This window comes from Corvus moneduloides, chromosome 6 (assembly GCF_009650955.1).
Source record: "Corvus moneduloides isolate bCorMon1 chromosome 6, bCorMon1.pri, whole genome shotgun sequence".
NCBI lineage: Eukaryota > Metazoa > Chordata > Aves > Passeriformes > Corvidae > Corvus > Corvus moneduloides.
The window spans coordinates 1,351,152-1,378,811 of NC_045481.1; the positions used below are offsets into that span (position 1 = coordinate 1,351,152).

At 47.8% G+C, this 27,660-nt stretch overlaps 1 protein-coding gene across 2 annotated transcripts in view; it reads right to left on the reverse strand.

Moving 5' to 3' along the window:
• The window catches only part of MDGA2 (MAM domain containing glycosylphosphatidylinositol anchor 2), a 231,845-nt gene that overhangs the window by 126,605 nt on the left and 77,580 nt on the right, over positions 1-27,660 (reverse strand). For both annotated transcript variants that reach the window (XM_032110643.1, XM_032110644.1), the window contains exon 3: positions 14,260-14,434. In XM_032110643.1, coding sequence (XP_031966534.1) covers positions 14,260-14,434 — 175 coding nt within the window. The remainder of the gene's footprint in view (positions 1-14,259; positions 14,435-27,660) is intronic.

Sequence of the window (27,660 nt, forward strand, 5' to 3'; positions counted from 1 at the left end):
TGGGAAGCTCAACAAGATGAATCTCTTTGCTGTTTTACAAGAAGGAAAAAAAATACCCCCAAATTTTCATTTTGGGTTGACGAAATTATGAAGAGTCAACAGATTAATCACTCTTTAAATAAAACTGAAGTCGTGGGCGCGGCTACGTCGTTAAAATCTGTTAATCAAACTGAAAATAATTACAGAAAGATGTTTCCACAGAGGTTTGTGCCACCATCAGGTTCGATTTCTCAGGCTTTAATCTCCAAATTGAACCAAACGCTCCCCAAAACCCAGGTGGGCCAGGCATGGTAAACACTGGATTGGAAGAATTCCCCTCACACACCCCTAAGCTCTCAAACAAATGGGAAGCTCAACCTAACCTGCTCAAAACAGCTCTAATCCGAATTCCCCGGGAATTGCATCCGGATGGCGGAGTGGAAGGTGCACAGAGTGTGGCAGATGCTGTTAAAATCCTCCCTGTGCAGAATTCCAAAGGCATTGAGCTGTCTGGGAGTGGGAAACACGGATCATGCCCACAGCCCTCACCTGAGCTCTGGGACTGTCACACGCGCCAACAGCATGGCAGGATCCAGGCTGGATTTGCTGGATCATCTCCTCTCAGCTGCTGGGCCTGCACAGTTTGCTGATTTCATTTGTTAATTAGCTGCCTTTGTCTTCAGATGTTCGAAGCAGGCGGGATAAGAATAAAACACATCTGGGAAAGGGATGGGAACGGCTTCATCCCGGCGGGCAGAGCGGAGACAGCGGTGACGCATCGCTGAGCTGGGAGTTATTCAGCTCCTAAATTATCCTCAAATGTAAAACTCCCATGCTTTCCAAGCTATTTTTCCTCCTTGGCCCAGCACAAGCTTTCAACCATGGAATTATTGAGGTTGGGAAAGAATTTAGGATCATTGAGTCCAAGCTGTGTCCGATGCCCACTTGTTCCCAGCCCAGAGCACTGAGTGACAAGGCCACCACTGCCCCATGGCCCCAAGTGCCACATCCACAGGGATTTGAAATCCCTCCAGGGATGGGGACTCCACCCTGTACCTGTGCCAGGGCTGGACAACCTAATTAGGGAAGAAATTTTCCCAACTGTCCAATCTAAACCTCACAGAATCCCTGAGGTTGGAAAAGCCCTCCCAGCCCATCAAGTCCCAGCTGTGCCCGATGCCCACCTTGTCCCAGCCCAGAGCTCTGAGTGCCACCTCCAGGAATTCCTTGGACACCTCCAGGGATGGGCACTCCAAAGCTCCCTGGGCAGCCCCTGCCAAGGCCTGAGCACCCTTTCCATGGGGAAATTCCTGCTGCTGTCCACCCTGAGCCTCCCCTGGCCCAGCCTGAGGCCGTTCCCTCTCCTCCTGTCCCTGTTCCCTGGGAGCAGAGCCCGACCCCCCCGGCTGCCCCCTCCTGTCAGGGACTTGTGCAGAGCCACAAGGTCCCCCCTGAGCCTCCTTTGCTCCAGCCTGAGCCCCTTTCCAGCTCCCTCATCCGCTCCTGGGGCTCCAGACCCTTCCCAGCTCCCTCAGCTGCTCCTCATCAGATTTACTTTCAGTAATTCACAGAATCATGGAATGGTTTGGCTTGGAAGGGACCTTAAAGCTTATTCCATTCCCACCCCTGCCATGGGTAGGGACACCTCCCACTGTCCCAGGCTGCTCCAAACCCTGTCCAGCTTGGCCTTGGACACTTCCAGGGATCCAGGGGCAGCCACAGCTTCTTTATCAGGGCAGCTTTGAAGTGCTTAGTGTGGGATATAAAGCACAAAAATTCAATTAATTTCTCTATTTCTTGCATCTTACAGAAAGGATAACGAGCTCTCCTGCTCTCCATCCCTTCGTGTGTCCAGTGTGGACACACAACAGCTCTAACCAAGCTGGAAAGACAGGGATTGAGTTATTCCCAGCTCCATGTGAGCTATTTTTCCCTCTCCAACCCTTTCAAAGAGATTTATTCTGCATCTGCAGTGCTGCATGTGCAGAACAGCCCCAGCACTGCAAACAAGCAGCATTTCCAGCTGCTGGAAGGAAGCAAATGTTCCCTCCTTGTTCCCACGATGGAGAGCGTGACCCCAGGAGCCCCCTGAGGAGCTTCCATCGATTTCCAATAGAATTTCGGGAGGATCAGAGCCGTGCCAGGAGGCTGTTAACACACTCCAACACAAAAGGACAAAGCAAAAGACCTCAGTAGTCAACAATCCCCACACAACTCCAGCCTGTGATGCTTTCCTGAGGGTTCAGGCTACAACAAAATTCCGAAAGGAAAAATACAATGAGCTCTCGGTGATGGGATTCCATGGCGAAAATGTTTTCTCCACCCTGTTAATGAGGTTATAAATGCACCTGGTTGAAACTTGCTCCTATGAGCACGTCCTGGTGACATCAGGGGGATGGCACAGGGGGTGCAGCACTCCAGGAGGGTTTTCCTTCTCCAAGGGCACCAAACGGAGCCAATTCCAATTGTTTCTGAGGCTGGATTAGCATTGGAATTCCCGGGGAGCAGACAGGTTTGGCATGTCCAGGACTAACAGAACAAACAGCAACATCCACGACAATGCTGGACTTCCACAGGGATGGGAGCAGCCCTGAGGAGAAGGATTGGGAGTGTTGAGGGGTGAGAGGCTGGACGTGACCTGGAATTGTGCCCTGGGCTGATCCTGCAGTGTGGGAAGCAGGAAAAGTGGGATTCTGCCCCTCTGCCCTGCTCAGGTGAGATCCCACCTGCCGAGCTGCCCCAGCCCTGGGACAGAACAGGACATGGAGCTGCTGGAAAGAGTCCAGAGGAATCCATGGAGATGCTCCAAGGGCTGGAGCCCCTCTGCTCTGGAGCCAGGCTGGGAGAGCTGGGAATGTTCACCTGGAGAAGAGAAGGATCCAGGGAGAGCTCCGAGCCCCTTGCAGGGCCTAAAGGGGCTCCAGGAGAGCTGCAGAGGGACTGGGGACAAGGCCTGGAGGGACAGGAGCCAGGGAATGGCTTCCCAGTGCCAGAGGGCAGGGCTGGATGGGAGATTGGGAATTGGGAATTGCTGGCTGGGAGGGTGGGCAGGGGCTGGGCTGGAATTGCCAGAGCAGCTGTGGCTGCCCCTGGATCCCTGGCAGTGCCCAAGGCCAGGCTGGACATTGGGGCTTGGAGCAGCCTGGGACAGTGGGAGGTGTCCCTGCCATGGCAGGGGCTGAACAAGATGATCTTTAAGTCTCATTCCATCCCAAAACATTCCATGATTCCATTATTCCTCGCACATATGCACAGATGGGAAAGGATCAGTGGATTTTCTAAACCAGTGGATTTTCCCAACCAATGGATTTTCCCAATCACCAGGAATCAGAAGCTCACACAGAATGAGGCACATCCATGAATTTCCAGCAGAGGTTCCCAGCACCAGAGTGCCCCAGCATGGTCTGAAACACTGGAAAAGTCCTGGAATAGTGGGAATTTCTGGGATCACTGTGCAGGAAGTATTGAATTTACTCCCACACTCAGTGACCCGAGTACAGGATCCTAACCTAGTCTCATGTGTTTTTAAGCAGCATTAAATAATTAAAGGACAATGAAAAAAAATTAATGAAAGGGCAAAGAAAAGACCAAAAGGAAAACAATTCCACACTGGAAAAATAATTCAGGATCTGAGTTTGCTGGAGAAGACATAACGAGCACAAAACACTGAATTTCCCCAAAAAGAACAGTGAATAATTTAAATTATATTTATATTATATTGTTGCAGTGGGGATCCTGCAACACGCATATATCAAACCAGGAGTCCCGTGGAAAGGAAATATATATGGACAGACAGATTCTTGCTAGATGTTTCAGAGATGTTTATTTCTCCAGCCGCATGGCCGGAGCTCTGCTGAGGAACTGTTCCAGTCACGGGACCAAGGGTCCTTCTGCCCGCGCAGGGAACACAAACCAACCCATGGGAACGAGGCTGAGCAGGGGCAGGGAAGCCCCGTGTCTGTGTCCTCAGGGCCCCTCTCCCAGGGCTACACGGCGGGGGAGGGACCCCAACACCTCACCCGTTTTGTTTTAATAAAAGGAGAATGAAAACAACTGGATAAACATAACAAGAACAGTTTCAAAACAAAACAAGCCACCCTCCTGAGTCTTTAAATGTCCAAACAGATTCTCTGGAACATCTTAGGGCTGGCAGAAGGGAGACAGAATTCTCTGAGCATGCTTTGTGGGGAAACTGAGGCAGGAGAGGGTTTAACTTCTTCCCTCCCCCTTTTCATCCCCCACTCGGCATTGGAAAGGGATTTTTGGGGAAACAATTGGCAAAAGCATGGTTTTGTGAGGGAAACCATGGATGAAAAAACGGATTGGGAATACACTGGGGGTAATAGGACATAGGGTAAAAGGGAAAGGTGGGATTAGGAAAGGGAAACTGTAGGGGGGACTTACAATAGAGATACTGTCTAACATGACTACGATTTTTTGCATATATACTGCCTTTTACAGGAACACCATCAGGCCCAGTGACCTGCGATGCTTGTAACCCTTTTCTCCCTAGTACAATATTAAATTCCACCACCTCTCCATCTCCCAAGCTTGGGATGCATTTTTCAGGGTTATTCTTTTTAATAGCAGTTCTATGCACGAATATGTCTTGCTGGTTGTCACACCTTGTTATAAAACCATAATTTTGCTTAACATTATACCATTTTACTATCCCTAAGGTCTTAGGTACTATGATCTTTTTCCGAGTGGCTGCTGTTTTTTGTCTCGCTGCGTCTTTGCTCTCTCCTTCGGTCGCTCCCGTGTTGGAATTGTCAGGGCTGCTGGTGCCTGCGCGCTCTTCCCGGGGTCGCGTTCGGGGCTGCGCGGGCCGGGCCGGGCCGCGCCGCTCAGTTCTCCGTGCGTCGCCTCCTCTGGTCGCAGCTTCGCTGCCGATGCCGGGCGCTGCATCCACGTCTCGGCCGGGCCCCCGAGCGACGACCCCCCCGCGCCCTGCTCCAGCGCGCGTCTCGGCTGGGCGCGGCTCCGTTCCACCGCCATCGCCGCCCGCCGCCGCCCGCGCGCCGCCCCTCTCGGCCGGGCGTTCACGGGGCTCGCTCCACCACGCACTGCACAGGACCGGGCGGGCACCGCCGGGTCCCGCCGGTCCCGCCGCGCCTCGCTCCGCCGCCGACACTGCGGCTCGCGTGGCTCCGCCCGCGCACGGGAACTGCCTCGCTGCTGCTCGCAGAGCGCTCGGTGCACGTGGCCTGGGCCGCACGGTCCCTGCGCCAGGCTTCCCTTCGCCAGGACACAGCTGACATTGCTCAACAGTCTCGGTAACTAAATAATATTCACGAAAATATTCTTCCATCGGCATATATTTTGACTCAAATATTAACTGTGTCCAAACGGTTTTCCAAAAGCCCTTGGTAAGAATTAAATCCCAAGAAACATAGAAAAAGTTCTTAAACAACCATGCCAGGAAGTGTTTCAGTTCTTTCTGAGCTTGAATCAAGCTAAAATTTACAAATCGTTGTTCAAGAATCGTTTTAAGTTTAAGATAAATGTCCATATGCGGCTCGGAGAGCCAAGAGTCTTCCCACTGTTCCTCCATAGTTTAGATATGGAATAGCAAAGCAAAACCAAGAAGAGGAATCTAAAGTTTCCAGGGTTTACTCACACAAATCAGTCGCTTAGGGATCGGGGATCGTTCTGCTCACAAATCTCCACCATTTGTTGCAGTGGGGATCCTGCAACACGCATATATCAAACCAGGAGTCCCGTGGAAAGGAAATATATATGGACAGACAGATTCTTGCTAGATGTTTCAGAGATGTTTATTTCTCCAGCCGCATGGCTGGAGCTCTGCCCAGGAACTGTTCCAGTCACGGGACCAAGGGTCCTTCTGCCCGCGCAGGGAACACAAACCAACCAATGGGAACGAGGCTGAGCAGGGGCAGGGAAGCCCCGTGTCTGTGCCCTCAGGGCCCCTCTCCCAGGGCTACACGGCGGGGGAGGGACCCCAACATTATATAAATTATTATTGGCTGTAAGCACCTCAGGAGGGAAAACAGGACAAAAGAGCTCTTTTGGCTCCAGGGAATATAAATGTAAGGAATAAGAATTGCTGGAAATGGAAATTCGGTTTGGGGAAGAACCAGACTAATTTTTCTTGGAAAAGGAAGCAGCTGAACAGAGGAGCTTGGGCTGAGAAAGGATTCCTCAAAGCTCCACGATCAGATGATTTTTCATGGAAAAAAAAAATGTCATTACATTGATTTTTAATAGAGCAGCAAAGAAAAAAATCAACCCTAAGAACCAGACAGAGCCATGAGATAAAAGAGGTCGAACTCAACCGGAGTCGCGGTCAATCCAAAGATGAAATTCCATGGAAAAAATGCAATCAGAGTTGATTAAAAAATCCCAGATCATTATCATTAAATCAAGTGCACTCGAATCAAGACATGGAGCAATTGAAAGCTTCTTTTCATCCCACTTGCATCAGGCTCTTCCAGAGTTCGCTTTGGATCCCCACCGTGCTGGAAAATCCAGATGGACCCGGAGCACCCACCAAAAAATGTGGAAAAAACAAGATTTAAAACCACTCTGGCACTGCAGGGACTGGGTTTTTTACAGCAATTTTGGGTTATTAATTCCCTCTGTACCTGTATAATTTTTCCATTAAAAAAAAAGCAGGAAAAATGGATTTCCCAAGCCAGGAAAAACAGGCGTTGATGCCAAAGGCCACCTGACATGCTCGACGTGGAATAATTGTTACAAATTGGAAGTATTAACACCTTAAGTCAGTAATTATTGGTTTCATAATCCCAAACCTAATTAATGCTCGTTCCTCCACTATCTAAAGGACAGAAACTTAATTTTGTGGAATTAATGAACAACAAACTGGGTTAGGAAAGTCTGGTTTTAGAGCACATCCATCTCCGCTTAGTGAAATTTTTCCAGAGGCTCCTTACAAGGTTTAAATAAATCCCTGTTCAAAGTGAAATTCTGAATTAATTGAGTGTAAATAATGAGCAGGGGCTCCTGGTAAGACCCCATTGCTCTCTCCCTGCCTTATTCTGGATTTTAATTGGTCTAAAAGGAGAATAAAAAATATTTGCATAGAGAAAAATAGAAATATAAGCTGATTATTCCTTCATTTATAATAAACAAGGGAGTGCAGAGGGGGTGGTGGGGATGATCTGAGGGTTGGAGCACTGCTCCTGTGAGGAAAGGTTGGGAGAATTGGGATTGTTTACATGGAAAAGGCTCCAGGGAGAGCTCCGAGCCCCTTGCAGGGCCTAAAGGGGCTCCAGGAGAGCTGCAGAGGGACTGGGGACAAGGCCTGGAGGGACAGGAGCCAGGGAATGGCTTCCCAGTGCCAGAGGGCAGGGCTGGATGGGAGATTGGGAATTGGGAATTGCTGGCTGGGAGGGTGGGGAGGGGCTGGGCTGGAATTGCCAGAGCAGCTGGGGCTGCCCCTGGATCCCTGGCAGTGCCCAAGGCCAAGCTGGACATTGGGGCTGGGAGCAGCCTGGGACAGTGGGAGGTGTCCCTGCAGGGACGGGATGGGATTTAGGGTCCCTTCCATCCCAAAGCATTCCTTGATTCCACGACAAGAAAAAGTGCCAGGTTTCCTCCCTCCTATCCTGTTTCTCTTCCAAAGCTCCCATTTATTTTCCAGCCTTAAACTCTTTCCCATTAAAAAAGTCAGAGCAGGAACCTCTCCAGTGCTGCCCTACAATCCCTGCTTGAAAAGAAGATCCCTTTTCTCCTCAGCCTGACTCCAGAAGAATATAAAATCCACATTTCAGGGAAGAGGAATAATAGGAAAAACCGGGACTAGAGGCCATAAATAACAGTGAACGGATGAGGAAAAAAGGAGGAAATCTGTGGAAGGAACTCTATGGAGGCAAATGAAGATGACAAATCAAAGCAAAGTGTAACAAAGAGGAAAATCAACCTGCCCAGAATATTTAGAGCCAGGCCTAAACCCAGACAAGTGAAGTCTTTCTGCTGACTGGATGGAATTCTCAGCCAGCCCATTCCAGGAGCAGAGGGTAAAATCCCATCCAGCTTGGAAAAGACCTTCAGGGAGTCATCTAAACGCCATCCATGGCGATGCTGCTCCTCAGTTCAGCACAAATCCAACACAAAATGTTCTTTCGGGATGGAAATGCAGCAGAATTCCAAGGAGCAGCCAAGACTTTCCTCCTTGGAGAATTGCATTAGCCTGCCCATGTGCCAAGCCTTCCTTTCCCAAAGTCTACCAAGCTGAAATTCCAATGAGGATTAAGATCCCAAGGATAATTAACGGCCAGAACTTCATAAAAATTGGTGTGGGGAAAAAGTGGGCACTGGAGCAAGGCTGGATAAACATGGATGCTCTCCAGAGCCTGGAATCACGGAGTCCTACAGAGAGGGAGGGGGCTGGAGAGGGAGGATGAGGAAAAATCTGTCCGAATCAGCATTTTATTAATTTTGCTATTCTAATTATCCCAAATAATTTAGAGTCATGCAAGCGGAGGATCTTCAAATTCTTCCCTGTGAGGGTGGGGAGGGATTGCAATGGAATTCCCAGAGAAGTTGTGGCTGCTCCATCCCTGGAAGCATCCAAGACCAATTTGGAGCAACCTGGGATAGTGGAAGGTGCCTCTCTGCTCTGGAGCCAGGTTGGGAGAGCTGGGAATGTTCACCTGGAGAAGGAGAAGGATCCAGGGAGAGCTCAGAGCCCCTTGCAGGGCCTAAAGGGGCTCCAGGAGAGCTGCAGAGGGACTGGAGACAAGGCCTGGAGGGACAGGAGCCAGGGAATGGCTTCCCAGTGCCAGAGGGCAGGGCTGGATGGGAGATTGGGAATTGGGAATTGCTGGCTGGGAGGGTGGGCAGGGGCTGGGCTGGAATTGCCAGAGCAGCTGGGGCTGTCCCTGGATCCCTGGCAGTGCCCAAGGCCAGGCTGGACATTGAGGCTGGGAGCAGCCTGGGACAGTGGGAGGTGTCCCTGCCATGGCAGGGCTGGCACTGGGTGGGATTTAAGATCCAACCTAAATCATTCCATGATTTTATCGAATGCAAAAGGGACAAAGAGCAAAATCTCTTCACTGAAGGAGCGGCTGGGCATTGGAAGAGACTCCCCAGGGAAGTGGTGGAATCATCATCCCTGGAAATGTCCCAAAAGCAAGTAGACACCTCCCAGGGCGATTTAGTAATTTTGGTGGATTCGAAGGTTGGAGCTGAAGATCTCAAAGGTCTTTCCAACCTTTATTTTCCCATAATTCCACATTCCCAGTGAGACCACCCACACCAAACCTCTCCTCACCTTCAGGAGAAGCTGCCTCCCAGAACAAACCCCACACAGGAAATTTTCCAGGGATTGGCAGGAGCTGAGTATTCCAGTCAGGAACAGCACATTTAAGCCTTAAACTCAGCTCTTTATAAAAACCAGGCCTATTTCCGTGAGCGTTTATAGATCCCTATAAACAGAGGGAATTTTGGAGCCATTAAGAGAAGCTGTCTTTGCACTCCAGGGATATTTACGGCATCAATTATCCCGAATTTCATCTGACACGAGCTCGTCTCAGGCTGATCTAACCACAGCTATTAGAGCCAGCTTTAATTTAGGAAAGGAACAGCATAAAAGGCATCCAAATAACCTCATGGCACTTTTCCTGGAGTTTGTTCCAGGAAGAAAAGAAAATCCACATCCACAGCCAGGTAACACCATGGAATTAAGGCTCTGGAATTAATTGGGAGCTTTATCCCTGAGTTAAAAATTCCTAATGTCAGGAGGATTCTGAGGAGCAAATTCTGCAAGGAATTTCCTCAGCTCTTCGGGGTTAATTAAACATCATCAACATGGAAATAAAAATATTCCCTGGCTCAAGCTAATGGGAATTCTGCAATTCCATTCCTCCAGGCATGGTTAATTCTCACGTGGAATTTGCCCCAGCAGGGTTGGGATTAATCAGGATGGATCAATCAGATATTTTAGTGGGTGATTGAAGGGTTTTGGGGTTTGGACACCCAGAACCAGCAAGGTGGGAATGCATGGACGCTCTGATTCCTGCTGACCTTGACCATTCCCATGACTCCCAGTTTTCTGCCTGCTCTTGTCATCAATTTTCTACTTGAGTAAAAATTGTCTGTGAGTCTTAAAATCACAGGGTCAAAGAATCCTGGAATGGTTTGGGTTGGAAAAACCTTCAATCCCATCCCATTCCCACCCCTGCCATGGCAGGGACACCTCCCACTGTCCCAGGCTGCTCCCAGCCCCAATGTCCAGCCTGGCCTTGGGCACTGCCAGGGATCCAGGGGCAGCCCCAGCTGCTCTGGCAATTCCAGCCCAGCCCCTGCCCACCCTCCCAGCCAGCAATTCCCAATTCCCAATCTCCCATCCAGCCCTGCCCTCTGGCACTGGGAAGCCATTCCCTGGCTCCTGTCCCTCCAGACCTTGTCCCCAGTCCCTCTCCAGCTCTCCTGGAGCCCCTTCAGGCCCTGCAAGGGGCTCGGAGCTCTCCCTGTGTCCTTCCCTTCTCCAGGTGAACATTCCCAGCTCTCCCAGCCTGGCTCCAGAGCAGAGGGGCTCCAGCCCTTGGAGCATCTCCATGGATTCCTCTGGACTCTTTCCAGCAGCTCCCTGTGCTCATCCCCTCCCACAGACACTCCCGTGCTCCCAACATGCGACTTTTTAGAGGAAAATGGGTGGGGGAACGACCATGGAGCACTGGGAATGGGGAAGGGAATTCTTAGCTGGACCTTCCAGCTGCTCCTGACATCGCTCCCTGTCCTTCCCAGCCTTCCCCATCCGAAGAAGCTGGAAAAACTGGATTGAAATCGCAGGGATGAGGAGGAGGTAATGCTTCCTCATGGAGAGCCGGTTTTGCCTGAGGGAGAGCATTTTTTCCTCTCTTGGAATGCTAAAAAGGCTCCTGAGGTTCCCTCATGCTGCACCCCTGGTGTGGGGCCACGTGTGTCTGACACAAAATGTGGGGAATTTTGGATGGAAAAATATTTTAAAATGGGATTTTTACCCTAATTCCACTGGTTTAATCACCACATGAGACCACAGAGAGGATTTCGAGGAAGGGGCTGTTTTAGGCATCAAACATTGGGGGTAAAAGTGAAATTGGGGTTTTCTGGTGAGTCCTAAACCTGAGAGTTTTAAAGAAATCCCTTCCACTCCCATTCCTGCATGCCAAATAAAATCCACGTTTAAAACATGGACACAGGCAGCACCCACGTGTTTATTTTCCCGAGTTTTTCTCCTGCCAGAAAGGTTTTAAGGGGGGAGTGATGCTGAAATTCTGCCCTCACCTCTGCAGGATTCCTGAATTTCTTCTCCTTGGCTTCAATCCCCCCCACTCCTGGTTCCTCTTTTTTACCCCCCTCCCTGTGGATGTTGGAATTGCTCTCTCGGTCGTGGTAATTAAGCCAGAATTGAGATGTTGAAAATGGAATTTATGAATTTCTCTGCTGCCTCTCTGAGTTGTGTTTGCCTTGGAGCGGCTGCATGGAATTCCGGGCTTCTATTGCAGCAACATTTTTAATTCCCAGCTCCAGTGTCTCCCAATATTTATGGATTTATTGGACCTCCTTTCCTTGTCGTTTCGTTCATTAAAAACCCAGGGATGAGCTTAAATCCTCGTTCAAATGAGGACAGGATTCATGAATGGAAATTTAAAGGGGAAAAAACAAGAGGGAAATTAATATAAAACAATAAGAGCAGCGTGTAAGGAAAGCAAATAAATTCATCTTCCTTCCCTTTTTTTTTTCCATGATACAAGAAGAGGAGACAATTTGGAATATTCTGCAGGTGGAAAGCATTTAAAGCATTGAAAAATGGAATTTTCGGCAGGAGAGAAATGCAAATTAATTCAATTAATTAGCGGGGTTCTTGTTATTCGCTCTCTGAGGTCAAATTTGGACATTTCCAACATTAAAATCTCCTAAAAGAGATGAGTTTGGGGTTTACCGGGAGGGGATCCTCTGGGAAAGCTGTACCAGGGCCTCCCCACCCTCCCAGCCAGGAATTCCTAATTCCCAATATCCCATCTAAAGCTCCTCTCTTCCTTATCTCTTATCCTTTGCTATCTCTCCATGAATTTTTGGGCTGGACAATTGGATCACAGGGAATTCTTGTGCCCAGCGATGGCCTGAGGAGGTGCAGGATCACAGCAGAGGATTTTTGAGAAGCTGAAGGGCTGGGAATGCTCGCCCATGGATCTGAGGCTGCTGAGCAGTGTTGGGCTGGAATTATCTTCCTGTTACACATGGAAAACATTCAGGATGGAAAGGAAAAATTCCCACGCTGGATGTGAGAAAGGCTGGGAGAGCTGGGAATGTTCACCTGGAGAAGAGAAGGATCCAGGGAGAGCTCAGAGCCTCTTGCAGGGCCTAAAGGGGCTCCAGGAGAGCTGGAGAGGGACTGGGGACAAGGCCTGGAGGGACAGGAGCCAGGGAATGGCTTCCCAGTGCCAGAGGGCAGGGCTGGATGGGAGATTGGGAATTGGGAATTGCTGGCTGGGAGGGTGGGCAGGGGCTGGGCTGGAATTGCCAGAGCAGCTGGGGCTGCCCCTGGATCCCTGGGAATGAACTGAGCTCGGGAGAAATTGGATATTTTGGGACTCATTAACAGAAAAGCCACCGGACGTGAGCAGATCCAGCGAAAGCACCTGGAAACTTCCGATGGATCCTTCCTGCAAAAGCAGGACTGAAAGGATTTTCAAGACCGCAGCAAATCCATAAAAATGATGGAATTGCCCCTTTCCCTCACACATCCCAATGCTCTGGCTCATTCTTCATTTATATCCCAACAATTCATTATTGCAGGAACAACAATGCAGTTCCAAGCACCAAATCCCAGATTAAGCGGGAAATGAAATCCAGGAATTGCTGGAGAGGGAGATCTCCCACCCATGTGCTGCTGTCAAATTGTCCCAAGTCAAGAACGGAGATGAATGAGGGGGAAAAAAATGGAATTTCCATGGATTTTTTTCAAGAATTCATTGTCAAATCTTTCCCAGTTTTCAATTAGGGGCTGGAATTAGAAAGAATTTTAAATTCAAGGCCTCGGCAATGCTCTCGTTCCCAAATTAGCGTGGAACACGGCTTTGATATTGTTTTTCCTCTTAATTTACAAGCCAAGACGCTTCCAAAATTATATTTAATCCATATTTTAAAGAATATCAACACTGAAGTTGTTTTTTAAAACACATTTGAGAGATTCCTTCAAAAATTCAAACATTCCCTTCCTGCTCTAATGATGGATTCGCTTCCAGCCGGGAACGTCATCTGTTTTCCACAGATTTTGTTTTTGACAGTTGTCTGTTTTCTGTGTAATTTCACTAAAAACGCGTTCACTAAAACAAACAAAACCCAATCGGAGGGAAAATTCCGGTGAAATAATTGGGATCCCCAAAAGGCACCATGCCACAAATCCCAGATCCCACAAAAATTGTGTCGGAATTATCCCGTATCCCGAGGTCCACCTGACACAGAGAGGGCAATTTTTGGGAACCACAGATCCCACCAATCTAATTTTTCTCCACATTCCCAATCCTTCACATTTTTCATTCCAATCCCAAATCCTTCACATTTTTCACTGAAATCCAAATATTTCATGCTTTCCATGGAAATCCAAATATTTTTTATTTTTCACCACAATCCCAATCCTCCACGTTTTTCACCACAATCCCAAGGTTTCACATTTTTCACTCCAATCCCAATCCTTCACGTTTTTCACTGCATTCCAATCCTTCTCATTTTTCCCAGCAATCCCAATCCATCACATTTCTCACTGCACTCCCAATCCTTCACACCCTCCACTACAATCCCAATCCTCCACATCTTTCCCTATAATCTCAATCCTTCACACTTTTCACCACAATCTGAATCCTTCACATTTTTCACTCCAATCCCAATCCTTGTCATTTTTCCCAGCAATCCCAATCCATCACATTTCTCACTGCATTCCCAGTCTTTCACATTTTTCATCACAATCCCAATCCTTTACCACAATCCCAACCTTCCACATTTTTCCCTGAAATCCCGACCCTTCCGATTTTTCACTCTAATCCCAACCCTTCACATTTTTCCCTGAAATCCCAACCATTCACATTTTTCACTCCAATCCCAACCCTTGACATTTTTCACTCCAATCCCAACCCTTCACATTTTTTCCTGAAATCCCAACCATTCACATTTTTCCAACCATAAAAGCACCACAGATCTGTAGAATCCACCGCTAAAACCAGGATTCACAAGGAGCCGATCATTTCTTGGGAACAGCAGACATTTTAAGGCATGAAAAGAGCACCAAAGGCAGAATTCCAAGGATTTACTCACAGTACACGTCCACTCGGATGGATTTGATGGCCGGGGAGCCCAGGCCGTTCTCAGCCTTGCAGTAGTAGCGGCCTCCCTGGTGTCTCTGGATGTTGGAAATCCTCAGGGTTTCGTTGAAGACACTGGAATCTTGGAATCTGTCAGAGGCACTTCCTGCTGTTTTGGTCCACCTGATCTGAGCAAGCACCAAAAACCAGGATTACTTTAGGTCTGGAAAATGGGCACAGTCTAAAACTCTGCACCAAAAGCCAGCATTAATTTAGGTCTGGAAAATGGGCACAGTCTAAAACTCGACAACAAAAACCAGGATTAATTTAGGTCTGGAAAATGGGCACAGTCTAAAACTCGACAGCAAAAACCAGCATTAATTTAGGTCTGGAAAATGGGCACAGTCTAAAACTCGAAAGCAAAAACAAGGATTAATTTAGGTCTGGAAAATGGGCACAGTCTAAAACTCTGCACCAAAAACCAGGATTAATTTAGGTCTGGAAAATGGGCACAGTCTAAAACTCGGCACCAAACCACGAGATTTGTGGAGGTGGCACTGGGATTTCAGTTTGGAGGAATCAGGGAAATTCCCAAGGAAATCAACAGCTCTTGTGTACGAACACTTCATCCAAGAGTCCCTGAGCAGCTGCATCTCATGGAATCCTGGAATGGTTTGGGTTGGGAGGAGTTTAAAGGTCCCATTCCACCCCCTGCTACCACCAGGGACACCTCCCACTATGCCAGGTTGCTCCAAGCCTTGAACATTCCCGGGGATTTCCGATCTGTGGGATTTGTGGCTGCCCGTGATGGGTCTGGGAGGAGAAATGAATTGATATTCCCATTTTTTTCTGATGGTTTTCTTCTTTTGGGAATCGCAGAATCATGGAACGGTTTGGGTGGGAAGAGACCTTAAAGCTCATCCCATTCCAACCCAGGGACACCTCCCACTATCCCAGGCTGCTCCAAGCCCCATCCAGCCTGGCTTTGGACACTTCCAGGGATCCAGGGGAAGCCACAGCTTCTCCAGGAATCTGTGCCAGGGTCTCCCCACCTTCACAGGGAAGAAATTCCTTCTTAATAACCAGGAATTCTGGGCTTTTAGGAATATATTTTGCTCCAGACCATCAATACACAACAGTGGCATCAAAACCTCTCTTCCTGTTTATTCCACATGGGAATATCTGGAATATTGGGCTAGTAAATAGCTCCGGGTCAAAGTGTTGTTCATCGTTCCAAAGTTTTACATGGAATATTGGAGTGGAAAAGCAGACAACTCAAAAGAATCACTGCTTCCTCTGGAAAAGTGAGGATCCTTGATTCTGGAAAGGTTGGAATTCAGATTTTCCAACCAGTGGGAAACCAAAAGCAGAGTTGGAGAGTCCTTGGTTTCCAAAATTTCTGCCCTTGGGAGACTCCACCTTGGGAACTGTGTCCAGCTCTGGAGTTCTCTGCACAAGAAAGTTGTGGATTTGCTGGAATGATCCAGAGGAATCCATGGAGCTGCTCCGAGGGCTGGAGGCCTTCTGCTCTGGAGCTGGGAGGAGTTCACCTGGAGAGAGGGAGAGGCTGGGAGAGCTGGGAATGTTCACCTGGAGAGGAGAAGGATCCAGGGAAAGCTCCGAGCCCCTTGCAGGGCCTAAAGGGGCTCCAGGAGAGCTGGAGAGGGACTGGGGACAAGGCATGGAGGGACAGGAGCCAGGGAATGGCTTCCCAGTGCCAGAGGGCAGGGCTGGATGGGAGATTGGGAATTGGGAATTGCTGGCTGGGAGGGTGGGCAGGGGCTGGGCTGGAATTGCCAGAGCAGCTGGGGCTGCCCCTGGATCCCTGGCAGTGCCCAAGGCCAGGCTGGACATTGGGGCTGGGAGCAGCCTGGGACAGTGGGAGGTGTCCCTGCCATGGAATGGGATGGGATGGGATGGGATTTAAATTCCCTTCCAACCCCAACCACTCCATGATTCTGTGATTCCATGAACACAGCGAATGGCTTCCCACTTCCAGAGAATAAATTGCCCTTACGGGACAACTCGTGTCCTTGGGATTCCACATCCCAACACTTCCACAGGCTGCCAGGGAAAACACAATTTTTTCCAGATCCAAGTAAAAGCCGGCAGTGACAGGAGCTGTGAACAGGCAGGACGTGAGCATCCGGATTCCGTGCCAGGGATCCCAAGGAAATTGCTCTTTTCCAGCTTGGTTGCTGTAACACTTCGGGAAAAGGATATTTCCTTCTATTTTCCAGCAGAGGAAAACTGTGGCTATTAATGATGGAAAAAATCAGCAGCACACCCACAAAGCCACAACTCCTATGGAAGAATTTCAGTGCTTTTTTCGCTTGATTCCCAAAAATTCCAGAGTGATCCTGATTGGAATCTGGGGATGCTTCCAAAATGGAAATGAATAAAATAAATAAAATAAAATCAACTAAAAATCGATTCTTTCGCCTCCGGACTCAGATTTTACACACTGGCTTCCAAGCTCTGGAAAATCAGGCAGCACGGATGTCCAAGAAGTCTGAATCCCAAAAAATTAAGGATTTGGCTTTGGAATTGCAGAGGAAGCATTCCTTACACTCCAAGGCTGAAAGCTTAACTATTACTGGAAATAATAAAGGAATTTTAAGGAATTGCTGAATAATTTAAAAGGCTTTTAATGAGTGGAACCTCAGGGAACAAATATTTCAATCTTAGGTAAATTGGTAAAATTTCCGTTAAAAAATTGTTAAAAATAATAAATTGATAAAATTCCTTTATCCTGCGCAGTTGGATCAGTCTTTTTTTTATGGAAAAGCAGGATTTAGGGAAATACCCACAAATTCTTTCCCAAAAAACCTCGGAACAACCTGGCCAATGATTAATTGCAGCAATTAATCTTTGATTAATTTGGATTACTTGATTCCAATGTTGTTCCTTACGACTTTCAGACATTTCCCTGCTTCCAAAAATTACCACTTTAATCCTGAATCATCCATAAAGGTTTTCCTATCAATATCCCACTGAAGGATGATGGATTTTGCATCCTGCGTGGCTGGAAAATGCCTTTTCCAGCATTAACCGGGAGCTGAGGGCAGGAATTTCACAGAGTTTTTTTCTTCTGGGGTCAGGATCATTTGAACCTTCCTGGTGGGAAAGGATGGACTGGCCCCCACTGCAATTATCCAGGGAATTTGAGGAAATGATCCAAATAGCACCAAACTTTGAAGTTTTTTATTCCCATAGCTTTTTTTCTTCAGCAACATCAATTAAATTTTAAAAAATTCATTTTAATAGTAAAGACATCATTTAAGGGCAGAAAGAAGCAGACAAAGCTCCAGTTGGAATTCCCAGTTATTCCTTTTCATGGTGGTTTTCCAATGCTGGAATTCCACGTCAAACCACTGGAATCACAAACACATCCTCATAACTTCAATGCTTGGGAATTCGTTCCCTGTAATTCTCTGAAGACAAATAAATACGACACATTTTGTAATTTTGAGCTTCTAAACTGGCACAAAATTAAGCCTGGGGATGAGAACTCCATAAAACCCAAATCCTGACTCTTATTTCCCTTGTGAACCAATCTAAATTCTGCTTTTTTTTTTTCCCAGGGACAGAATGAGTCGCTGTTGTTGCCATCCAGGTTCAGGAATTGATCAAATCCTCGCATTTTTCAGGAAGAAAGGCCCGGGTTTGATTAAACGCGCAGGAATTCAGAGCCATTCCACTGGGAAGAGCTGAAAACCTGGAAGGCTGGGCACTGGGAGAGTTGGAAACAAGGGAATTGGATCTAAGGATGAGGTAATTCCAGGGATGTTATCTCCCAGAAGCCAAAACTGCTCAAAATCACACCTCTCCTATGGAAATAAGATAACTGGGAATGTTCACCTGGAAAAGAGAAGGATCCAGGGAGAGCTCCGAGCCCCTTGCAGGGCCTAAAGGGGCTCCAGGAGAGCTGGAGAGGGACTGGGGACAAGGCCTGGAGGGACAGGACACAGGGAATGGCTTCCCAGTGCCAGAGGGCAGGGCTGGGTGGGAGATTGGGAATTGGGAATTGCTGGCTGGGAGGGTGGGCAGGGGCTGGGCTGGAATTGCCAGAGCAGCTGGGGCTGCCCCTGGATCCCTGGCAGTGCCCAAGGCCAGGCTGGACATTGGGGCTGGGAGTTGGAATGAGATGGTTTTTAACATCCTTTCCAACCCATTCCAGGATTCCATGGAAAGTACTGGATTGGGAGGTGATCCCAGTGCTCAGCAGGTGCTCCATGCCAGTCCCACCACTGCTCTGAACTCCCAGTGAACCAAAAAGTTCATTTTTCTTCCATAAACCAGAAAATAATCGGATTAGGAATTTCCCATTGTCTCCATCTAAAGCTCTTACAATTCCTTTGGATTAAAATCCAAGCAAAGGGCCCCTCTGTGAGGGGTGTAACCTCGGGAAGATGTGGAAGACCAGGAAAAAGTCTGGAGAAAAGCCACAAAACTCATTAAAATGACAAAAATTTCCTCAGGAAAGCAAGGGATAAGCTCAGCAGTGGTGCAGCATCCAAGGAAAAATCAGGGAATAACAATCAACAGCTTTAAAACACCCAGGATGGTCCGGAAATCGATCGTGGATCAATTCCCAACATAAAAGGCAAAGTTAGGGAAGTAACAAAATGGATCAGGAAGCACTTCCTGTTTGCTCAGCCCCAAATGTTTATGGAAAACTTCTGCAAGCCATGGTGTTCCATTAAATTGGAGTCAGCAGTTCCAAAGGAGTTTTCTGGGAATGCTGGAAGTTTTAGGACAGTCTCAGGGATGGGAAATCTCCTCCTCCCCACCAGGATCAGCTCCATGGCCCAAACCATCCCCAGGTTCGGGACTTCCACCACTCAACTGCCACCAATGCACCACCCCCAGTGCCCAAAGGTGCAAATCCCAAATTTTCCCTAAAAATCATTTATTATTCCAAGTTTTCCCAGCAAAGTGCCTCACTGGTCCTCCCTGGAAAACCTCTGAGATCCCAGTTTACCCCAAGTTGTTATCCCAACCCAGAGGTGATGCCTTCACCCACTTTGGGAATTGCTTGTTACAGGAGGATGGAGATCTTTGGAACTCCTCCAAGCAGGACTGGGAAACCAGGAGCCGGCAGCTCCCTATTCCCAGAATTCTTTCTTTCTTTCAAAAGCAAAAAGGTGTAAAAATCTGCTTGTGTCATTAACTCACACACTGGAGTCTAAACCGAGATGGAAAATGCCTTCAACAGGGATCTTTTTCCACTTGGAATTCACTCCTCGGAGCAGAATCGCGGTTCAAAGTGACAAAGCTGTGGTGAAACCCAGGTGGTTTAAATTGAGGCTTTTTTCATCTTAAAACAACAATTTCAGGTGTTGTTTCTGCTTTTCCTTCTCTTCATCTCCACCCTTTCTGCTCCCCTGGAAAACCCTTGGGAAAAACAGGGAAGCAGCTTCATGGAGCATTCCCAAAATGCTGTGAGAGATGACAGCAACTCAACTGAGCGCCACACGAGGAAATGTTTCTCCTCTGATCTTTCAGCAATAAAAATCCTGACTCCATTTCCTGCCACAGTCATTAGGGGACAGATTTTGGGTCTGACGTGAAGATTTTGGGATGAGAAGGGTCACAAATAAAGGAACCCAAATAAAAAAAAGCCCAAACAAACAAAAAAACCAAAACCAAACCAAGCAAGCCCTCCTCCAAAAAGTCCAGTTTGGTTTTCAGGAGATTCCTGTCCCTCAGAAATTCATTAAGGTTGGAAAAGTCCTCCAAGATCATGAAGTGCAACATGGCACTGCCAAGGCCACCACTGCCCCATGGCCCCAAGTGCCACATCCACAGGGATTTGAAATCCCTCCAGGAATGGGGACTCCACCCTGTCCCTGTGCCAGGGCTGGACAACCTAATTAGGGAAGAAATTTTCCCAACTGTCCAATCTAAACCTCACAGAATCCCTGAGGCTGGAAAAGCCCTCCCAGCCCATCGAGTCCCAGCTGTGCCCGATGCCCACCTTGTCCCAGCCCAGAGCTCTGAGTGCCACCTCCAGGAATTCCTGGGACACCTCCAGGGATGGGCACTCCAAAGCTCCCTGGGCAGCCCCTGCCAAGGCCTGAGCACCCTTTCCATGGGGAAATTCCTGCTGCTGTCCACCCTGAGCCTCCCCTGGCCCAGCCTGAGGCCGTTCCCTCTCCTCCTGTCCCTGTTCCCTGCCAGCAGAGCCCGACCCCCCCGGCTGCCCCCTCCTGTCAGGGACTTGTGCAGAGCCACAAGGTCCCCCCTGAGCCTCCTTTGCTCCAGCCTGAGCCCCTTTCCAGCTCCCTCAGGAATTCTCCAGCCCCTTCCCAGCTCCGGTCCCTTCCCTGGACACGCTCCAGCCCCTCCATGTCTTTCTTGTCGTGGATGACCCCAAACTGACCCTAAGATTCAAGGTGGGGCCTCACCAGTGCCAAGTTCAATCTCCAAAGTTTCACCCATCCCTAATTTTTTGCTCCACCAGGCCCACACGACACTCCCAAGGCAGGAAACCCATCCCATGCCCTCCACAGGAACCCAGGCAGGTTTTGGGGGAAGCTTTTCTAGACCAGACTAAACCCACTCCAGTGAAGCTCCCACAAGGCCGGGTTTAAGCGGCTCTGTTCCCACCCTGTCGTGCTCGGTTACATCACCGCGGTTATTGATTCCCTGCAGGTCAATATCAGCCTTTTGCTTCCACTTGTTCCCATTTTTAAAACTCCATGAGAAATAATCCGGAAAAATCCTGCTGTCTTTCTGACAGTGCCAACAGCAGAGGAAGAAAATCCGGGAAAAATCCCTAAATATTGGGAGTAGATAACTCCCAGTTTATGCACACATCAGACCTTGTTGGTATTTCCAGAATATCCCTGTGAGACTGGAAATGAACCCCAAACTCATTTCCAGAAAAACTTTCTGAATGAAACCCCAAATTTCCCAGTGATCCAAGCCCTAAATCTCCCAGTTTTCCAAACCCTAAATTTCCCAGCAATCCAAACCCTAAATCTCAATGACTCAAGTCCTAAATCTCCCAGTGATCCACACCCCAGATTTCCCAGTGATCCAAACCCTAAATCTCCCAGAGATCCAAGCCCTAAATCTCCCAGTTTTCCAAACCTTAAATTTCCCAGTGTTCCAAGCCCTAAATCTCAAAGATCTAAACCCTAAATCTCAATGATCCAAGTCCTAAATTTCCCAGGGATCCAAAACTGAAATTTCCCAGTGATCCAAACCCAAAATTTCCCAGGGATCCCAATCAGCTGTGCTGTATTTTCCTCCCACAGGATCCCAATTCCCCCTGATGCTCTCGCTGATCCCAAAACGGGAGTGAGAGTCTGAGCTGCCGCCAGGTTCAGCTGTGGTGACAATGGAAGGAGCTGACATTTGATTTTGCTGGAAAGGTGGGAGAACTGGGAAGGAGGGAGCAGGGAAAAATGGGAAAAGGGTGGGAATCTTGATGAGAGGGATTTGGCAGCTCAGCTGGGGCGGCAGCTTGGAAGGAAAAGCGACAGCAAAGGCCGGGCAGGAGGAGCAGCTCCTCACAGATCCTGCAAAAACTCCCTGATTCCTTTAAAAATCAGATATTCCATATAAAATATTCCTTAGAAAATCAGGAATCAGAGTAACTGGCTGGACAAGGGTTATTTGTTTGGGGTTTTTCCTAAAACCATCCTTTTCCCTTTCAAATTACAAGGTACTGGTGGTCACATTATTGAATGTGGTGGCACAAAATTCAGGGATCTGAACACATTCCAAAGAGGAGAGTATTCCTTGGTGGGAATTAAATCCATCCATACCATCTTATCCCAGGCATTGGATGCAACTTTTCCATCAGGCAATTCCAAAATATCGGCCTGAGCACATCCTGCCTGCACACTCCAGGTGTTGGAGACAGGACAAGGAACGTGTGGGCTCAGTCAGGATGGAAATTCCGAAGATTTTGACTCGATTTTTCCATGGTTTTTGCTCTCTGTGCACCGATTTTCCCTTTTTTCCAGAGGATGAATTGGCAAAGTCTCCTCCAGGCAGGAAAATGCCTCAAACAATGTTAAAAAACACTGGAAAAGGATCAAATCTCTCCTGCCCTGAGCCTGGCACGGCTTAAAAAGGTTCCAGCAATTCCTTTGTTCTGGGAAAAGGAATTGGAAAGATGTTGGCATCCCACTGGCTGAGATTCCAGCTCATTTCCAATTCCAGGAGAAGAAACACTCAGCAAACTCCATGAATCCCAAATGGCATCATTCATGTCTTGTGGAGCGCTCCTGGCACACCTTCCAAGGACTCCCACAAGTGCCAAGGAACAGAATCTGGGAATGCTTCCCACATTTCAAGAGAATTGCAAAGAGATATTAAGGAAAATTTTAAAAAAAGAGCCTGGATCAGCTTGCAGCAAGGAATAAAACCAGGATTAAGGGCTGGGACTAAGGGTTTGGAAAGGCAGGGTGAAGGGAATCAGCACAACGGGAAGCAGCAGTGGGATGCGGTGGTTTCCAAAGGGAAGGGATGAGAGCTAAAAAACAGGGAATGTTTAAACCGGACAAAATCTGAATTCCCTGAGGGACAGGAGGGACAGGAGCCAGGGAATGGCTTCCCAGTGCCAGAGGGCAGGGCTGGATGGGAGATTGGGAATTGGGAATTGCTGGCTGGGAGGGTGGGCAGGGGCTGGGCTGGAATTGCCAGAGCAGCTGGGGCTGCCCCTGGATCCCTGGCAGTGCCCAAGGCCAGGCTGGACATTGGGGCTGGGAGCAGCCTGGGACAGTGGGAGGTGTCCCTGCCCATGGCAGGGGTGGGAATGGATGGGATCTGAAGTTCTCCCAACCCAAACCATTCCATGATTCCACAACAGCTGAAGGCTCTTCCCAACACCACCATTCCAACCCAAACTATTCCAGGATTCCACAGCACTTAAAGGCTCTTCCCAAGTACTCCATTCCAACCTGAACCATTCCAAGATTCTGGAGCAGCTGAAGACTCTTCCCAACAACACAACTCCAACCCAAACCACTCCAATTCCCAACATGGGAATGGCTCCTGGATTTTGCAGACTTGAAGGATTATTCATCTTTTACTGTGATTTCACTGCCTTTGGCTCTGGTGCAAATTCCCTGGATTTTTTTCCAGAGCACTCTAAGGCTCTTCCCAACAACACCATTCCACCAAGATTCCACAGCAGCTGGAGGCTCTTCCCAACTACACCATTCCAATCCAAACCATTCCAAGATTCCACAGCACCTGAAGGCTCTTCCCAACAACACCATTCCAACCCATCCATTCCAAGATTCCACAGCACCTGAAGGCTCTTCCCAACACCATTCCAACCCATCCATTCCACTTCCCATGGCTCCTGGATTTTGCAGACATGAAGGACTATTCCTCATTTATTGTGTTTTCACTTTCTTTGGGTCTGGTGCAAATTCCCTGGATTTTGCCAGAGCTTTCTCCTTAACGATGTATTTACCTAATTAGCACAATTGTCTGCAATTATGTAATTAGTGTTCATACATGTAATCATTGGAACATGTAATTAGCCCTAATTACACCATTAAAGCTGCGAGTCAGAAATATCTTTATCGTTTTTGATTGATAGACATATGGGAAAGGGGGGGGGAAAAAATCCCACTCGTTATTTTTATCTCCTTGGATCACGAAATCCGCAGGAGGATTCAGGATTCAGCCCGGAATGGCGCTGGAATTATTTATATAATTTCTATTATTTATCAAAATGATAGCGAGGTTATTCCTTTGGAACAGAAGGAGGAAAACGACTCAAAAAGGAGGAGGAAAATTCAGGAAAGAGGTACCAAGCACAGCAAAATTTTTCTCTGAAGAAATTCAGGTTTATGTGGAAATTTTGAATTTTTCATGTCCAGTATTCCAATATGAAAATTCAGGAAAGAGTCACCAAGATTTTCCGAGATTTTAATTAAGAATTATCTGGAAAGATTTAATTTTTCATTACTATTACCTGGAAATATTGAATTTTTCATGTCTAATATTCAAATTTAAAAATGCAGGAAAGAGGCACAAAGTGCAGCAAGATTTTTCTGTAAAAAGAAATTCAGAATTATCTGGGAGTATTGAATTTTTCATGTCTAATATTCCATGGATTTTAGGAAGAAAAATAAAAGAGAAAACAGCAGCAGCGAGATTTTTCTGTAAAGAAATTAAAAATTATCTTGAAATATTGAATTTTTCATGTCTAATATTCCAATACAAAAATTCAGGAAAGTGTCACCAAGATTTGCCAAGATTTTAATTAAGAATTATCTGGAAAGATTTAATTTTTCATTAATATTATCTGGAAATATTGAAATTTTCTTGTCTAATATTCCAATATGAAAATTCAGGGGAAAGCCCCCAAGTGCAGCAAGATCTTCCATTAAAAAAATTAAGACCTATCTGGAATTTTCTTTTTTCCAAGTCTAATATTCCAATATGAAAATTAAGGAAAGTGCAGCAAGATTTTTCTGTAAAAAGAAATCAAGATTTGTCTTGAAATATTGAATTTTTAATTCTAATGTTCACTTGATTTTAAGAAGAAAAATAATACCAAAAAAAAAAGAGGAAACAGACCCAAAAAATCCCACAGAAATTCTGATGGAGATGCTGTCACCTCCTAAAAAGAGATTTGAAAACACCTTGAATTTTGAGCCCCTCTGAGATGACCAGATTTATCAGAAAAGTCAATATTTTAGTTTGATTTTGTTTTATTTCAGTGTCTGTGCTGTGGGATGGCACCAGAACAAACACCTGGCACAAAATAATTTAATTGGGACAGCAAAAATTGTTGTTTTTTTTTTTTTTAAAGTGCTTTGGGCTGGGAAGGCAAATATTTATCCCCTGATGAAATATTTGAATTTATTTCAAGTCCAACTCCTGCTCTTCGAGTTCAGGGTTCTTGGTTTGTTTCCTGACGTGAAGATCGGTTTATAAAAAAAAGCCAAAAAAATAAAAATAAATTCAAAATCAAGTGGCTGAGCTGCCCATAAATGTTGGAGGAGCAGAGAGGAAGCCTTAATTTGGGAATAAATCTCAGCTGGGAATACAAATCCTCCTGGATGTGGATTTTCCAGCCTGATAACTCAGTCAGAACATCCAAGTGCTCCGGTGAATGGCAGCAAAACCCACCTGGAGCTTCCCAAGCCTTTCCCAGCTGCCAGAGGAGGAAGGAGAACTCAATCCATGAGAAAATGTTATCCATGGAAATGGCAGCACGGAGATTAAAACACCCCTGAAGGATCCCCAGGGGTCGTTATCCCACCCCAGCAGGAACATCCCGATTTGTTCAAATTCTCCCCGTCAGACACCTTGGATGGACGAGGTTTTGGGAGCAGAATTTCTTCCCTTAAAATTTAAAACCAACAAATTCCAGAGCCTTAGGAGTTCATGGAATCCTGGAATGGTTTGGGCTGGGAGGGACATAAAGGATCATCCCATTCCATGGGCAGGGACACCTCCCACTGTCCCAGGCTGCTCCCAGCCCCAATGTCCAGCCTGGCCTTGGGCACTGCCAGGGATCCAGGGGCAGCCACAGCTGCTCTGGCAATTCCAGCCCAGCCCCTGCCCGCCCTCCCAGCCAGCAATTCCCAATTCCCAATCTCCCATCCAGCCCTGCCCTCTGGCACTGGGAAGCCATTCCCTGGCTCCTGTCCCTCCAGGCCTTGTCCCCAGTCCCTCTGCAGCTCTCCTGGAGCCCCTTTAGGCCCTGCAAGGGGCTCGGAGCTCTCCCTGGAGCCTTCTCTTCTCCAGGTGAACATTCCCAGCTCTCCCAGCCTGGCTCCAGAGCAGAGGGGTTCCAGCTCTGGGAGCAGCTCCGTGGATTCCTCTGCATCACTCCAGCAGCTCCATATCCTCCTGGTGCTGGCTCCAGAGCAGGAATCAGCTCTGCGGGTGGGATTTCATGTACAACCTGCCTTCCACTCCATCCACAACAATGGGAACGATCCCCGATTATCCTCCAGAAAAAGCCTCTCAAGAGTTTCCTTGGAAGATCTCATTCCAAAGGCACCAGAGCTTCTCCTCCAGCCCCGGCTGATCTGCATCAGCTGCTGGTTTCCCTGGTTACCAAATTATCCAGTTACTCATCAAATCCATTCCTTTTCTCCAAGACCTCCCAGCTCCAGCCCTTGCTCCAGATCCACCCCCACCCCTGTGCCGGGAGACCGGAGTGTTCCGTGCTCATGGAAAAGCAGCTCCTGGTACATTATCCCAGAGCCGCTGCTCCGGCCTTTCCCGAGCCTGTCAGAAGCAGGGGAATAAAAGCTGACAGCACAAAGAGGAAAACAAAAGACTGCAGAGCTTTGGGAGGCGAGAAAACAGATGGAAAATATTCAGAGGACAAGTCCATTTTTTGGTAAAACTGGAATTTTTTCCTGTTTTCCTTACAATAATAGGAGAGTCCTGCTCTGTGGGCACTGGAAATTTTCCATATGGGACTTCTGGCAGATTTCAGCTGCCCAAAGTCACCATGAAACTGCTCTGGAGCCACTCCCCGACCTGGATGTCATTCCCAGCTCCATAAGATTCCCTCCAGGCTCATCCCAATCATTGCTGAGGCTTTAACAAGCCTGGGCTCGATATTCCCGACTGAGGGAGTGGGATTGAATCCCAAACTTCCCTTCCCTGCTGCTGCTTTTTTTCTGGGTTTAACCTGACCTCTTCCCCTCAGCACTTCCTAGCCCTTTTTAGGAACCTGCTAACACATTCCTTGTGGAGAGACCGCGGCCACCTGGAAACAGGAAATCTGGCAGGAATGGCTCCAATTATTCAGGATAAAACAGCTTAAGGGGTTTAATTCCTTTTATCAGCTTACAAACCATTGGAGTCCTGGAATGATTTGGGTTGGAAGGGATATTAAATCTCATCCTAAAGGCAGGGATATCCTCCACTATCCCAGGTTGCTCCAAGTGCTCTCCAACCTGGCCTTGGACACTTCCAGGGATCCAGGGGAAGCCACAGCTGCTCTGGCAATTCCAGCCCAGCCCCTCCCCACCCTCCCAGTCAGGAATTCGTTCCCAATATCCCACCTGCCCCTATTCCCTGTCAGTTTAAAGCCATTCCCCATTATCCCATCTCTCATAAACTCCTTGGAAAGCACCGAGATCGTCCCATGAACAGACCCAGGTAACTGTGGCAGGTTGGAAAAAACCCTTAATTATTTCAAATGCATCCCCCTAATTACTCCCTGTGATTAGCGGAGCCTCCTCCAGTGCTGCAGAACAGGATCCTGCCTTCCCCTTATTAATTCCTGGAAAGGAAAAAAATTCCCATTCCCCGGCTCTCCATCCATTCAAACAGAAAAAGCAGCATTCCCATAAAACCCAAAAAACCCACAACAAAAAGCCCCCACGCTCTGTTCTCTTTGATCAGCTGCGAGTGAGACACAAAAGGCTCCTTTGAGGCAAAGTGGGTGCCACGGTTTTGATTTTAATTG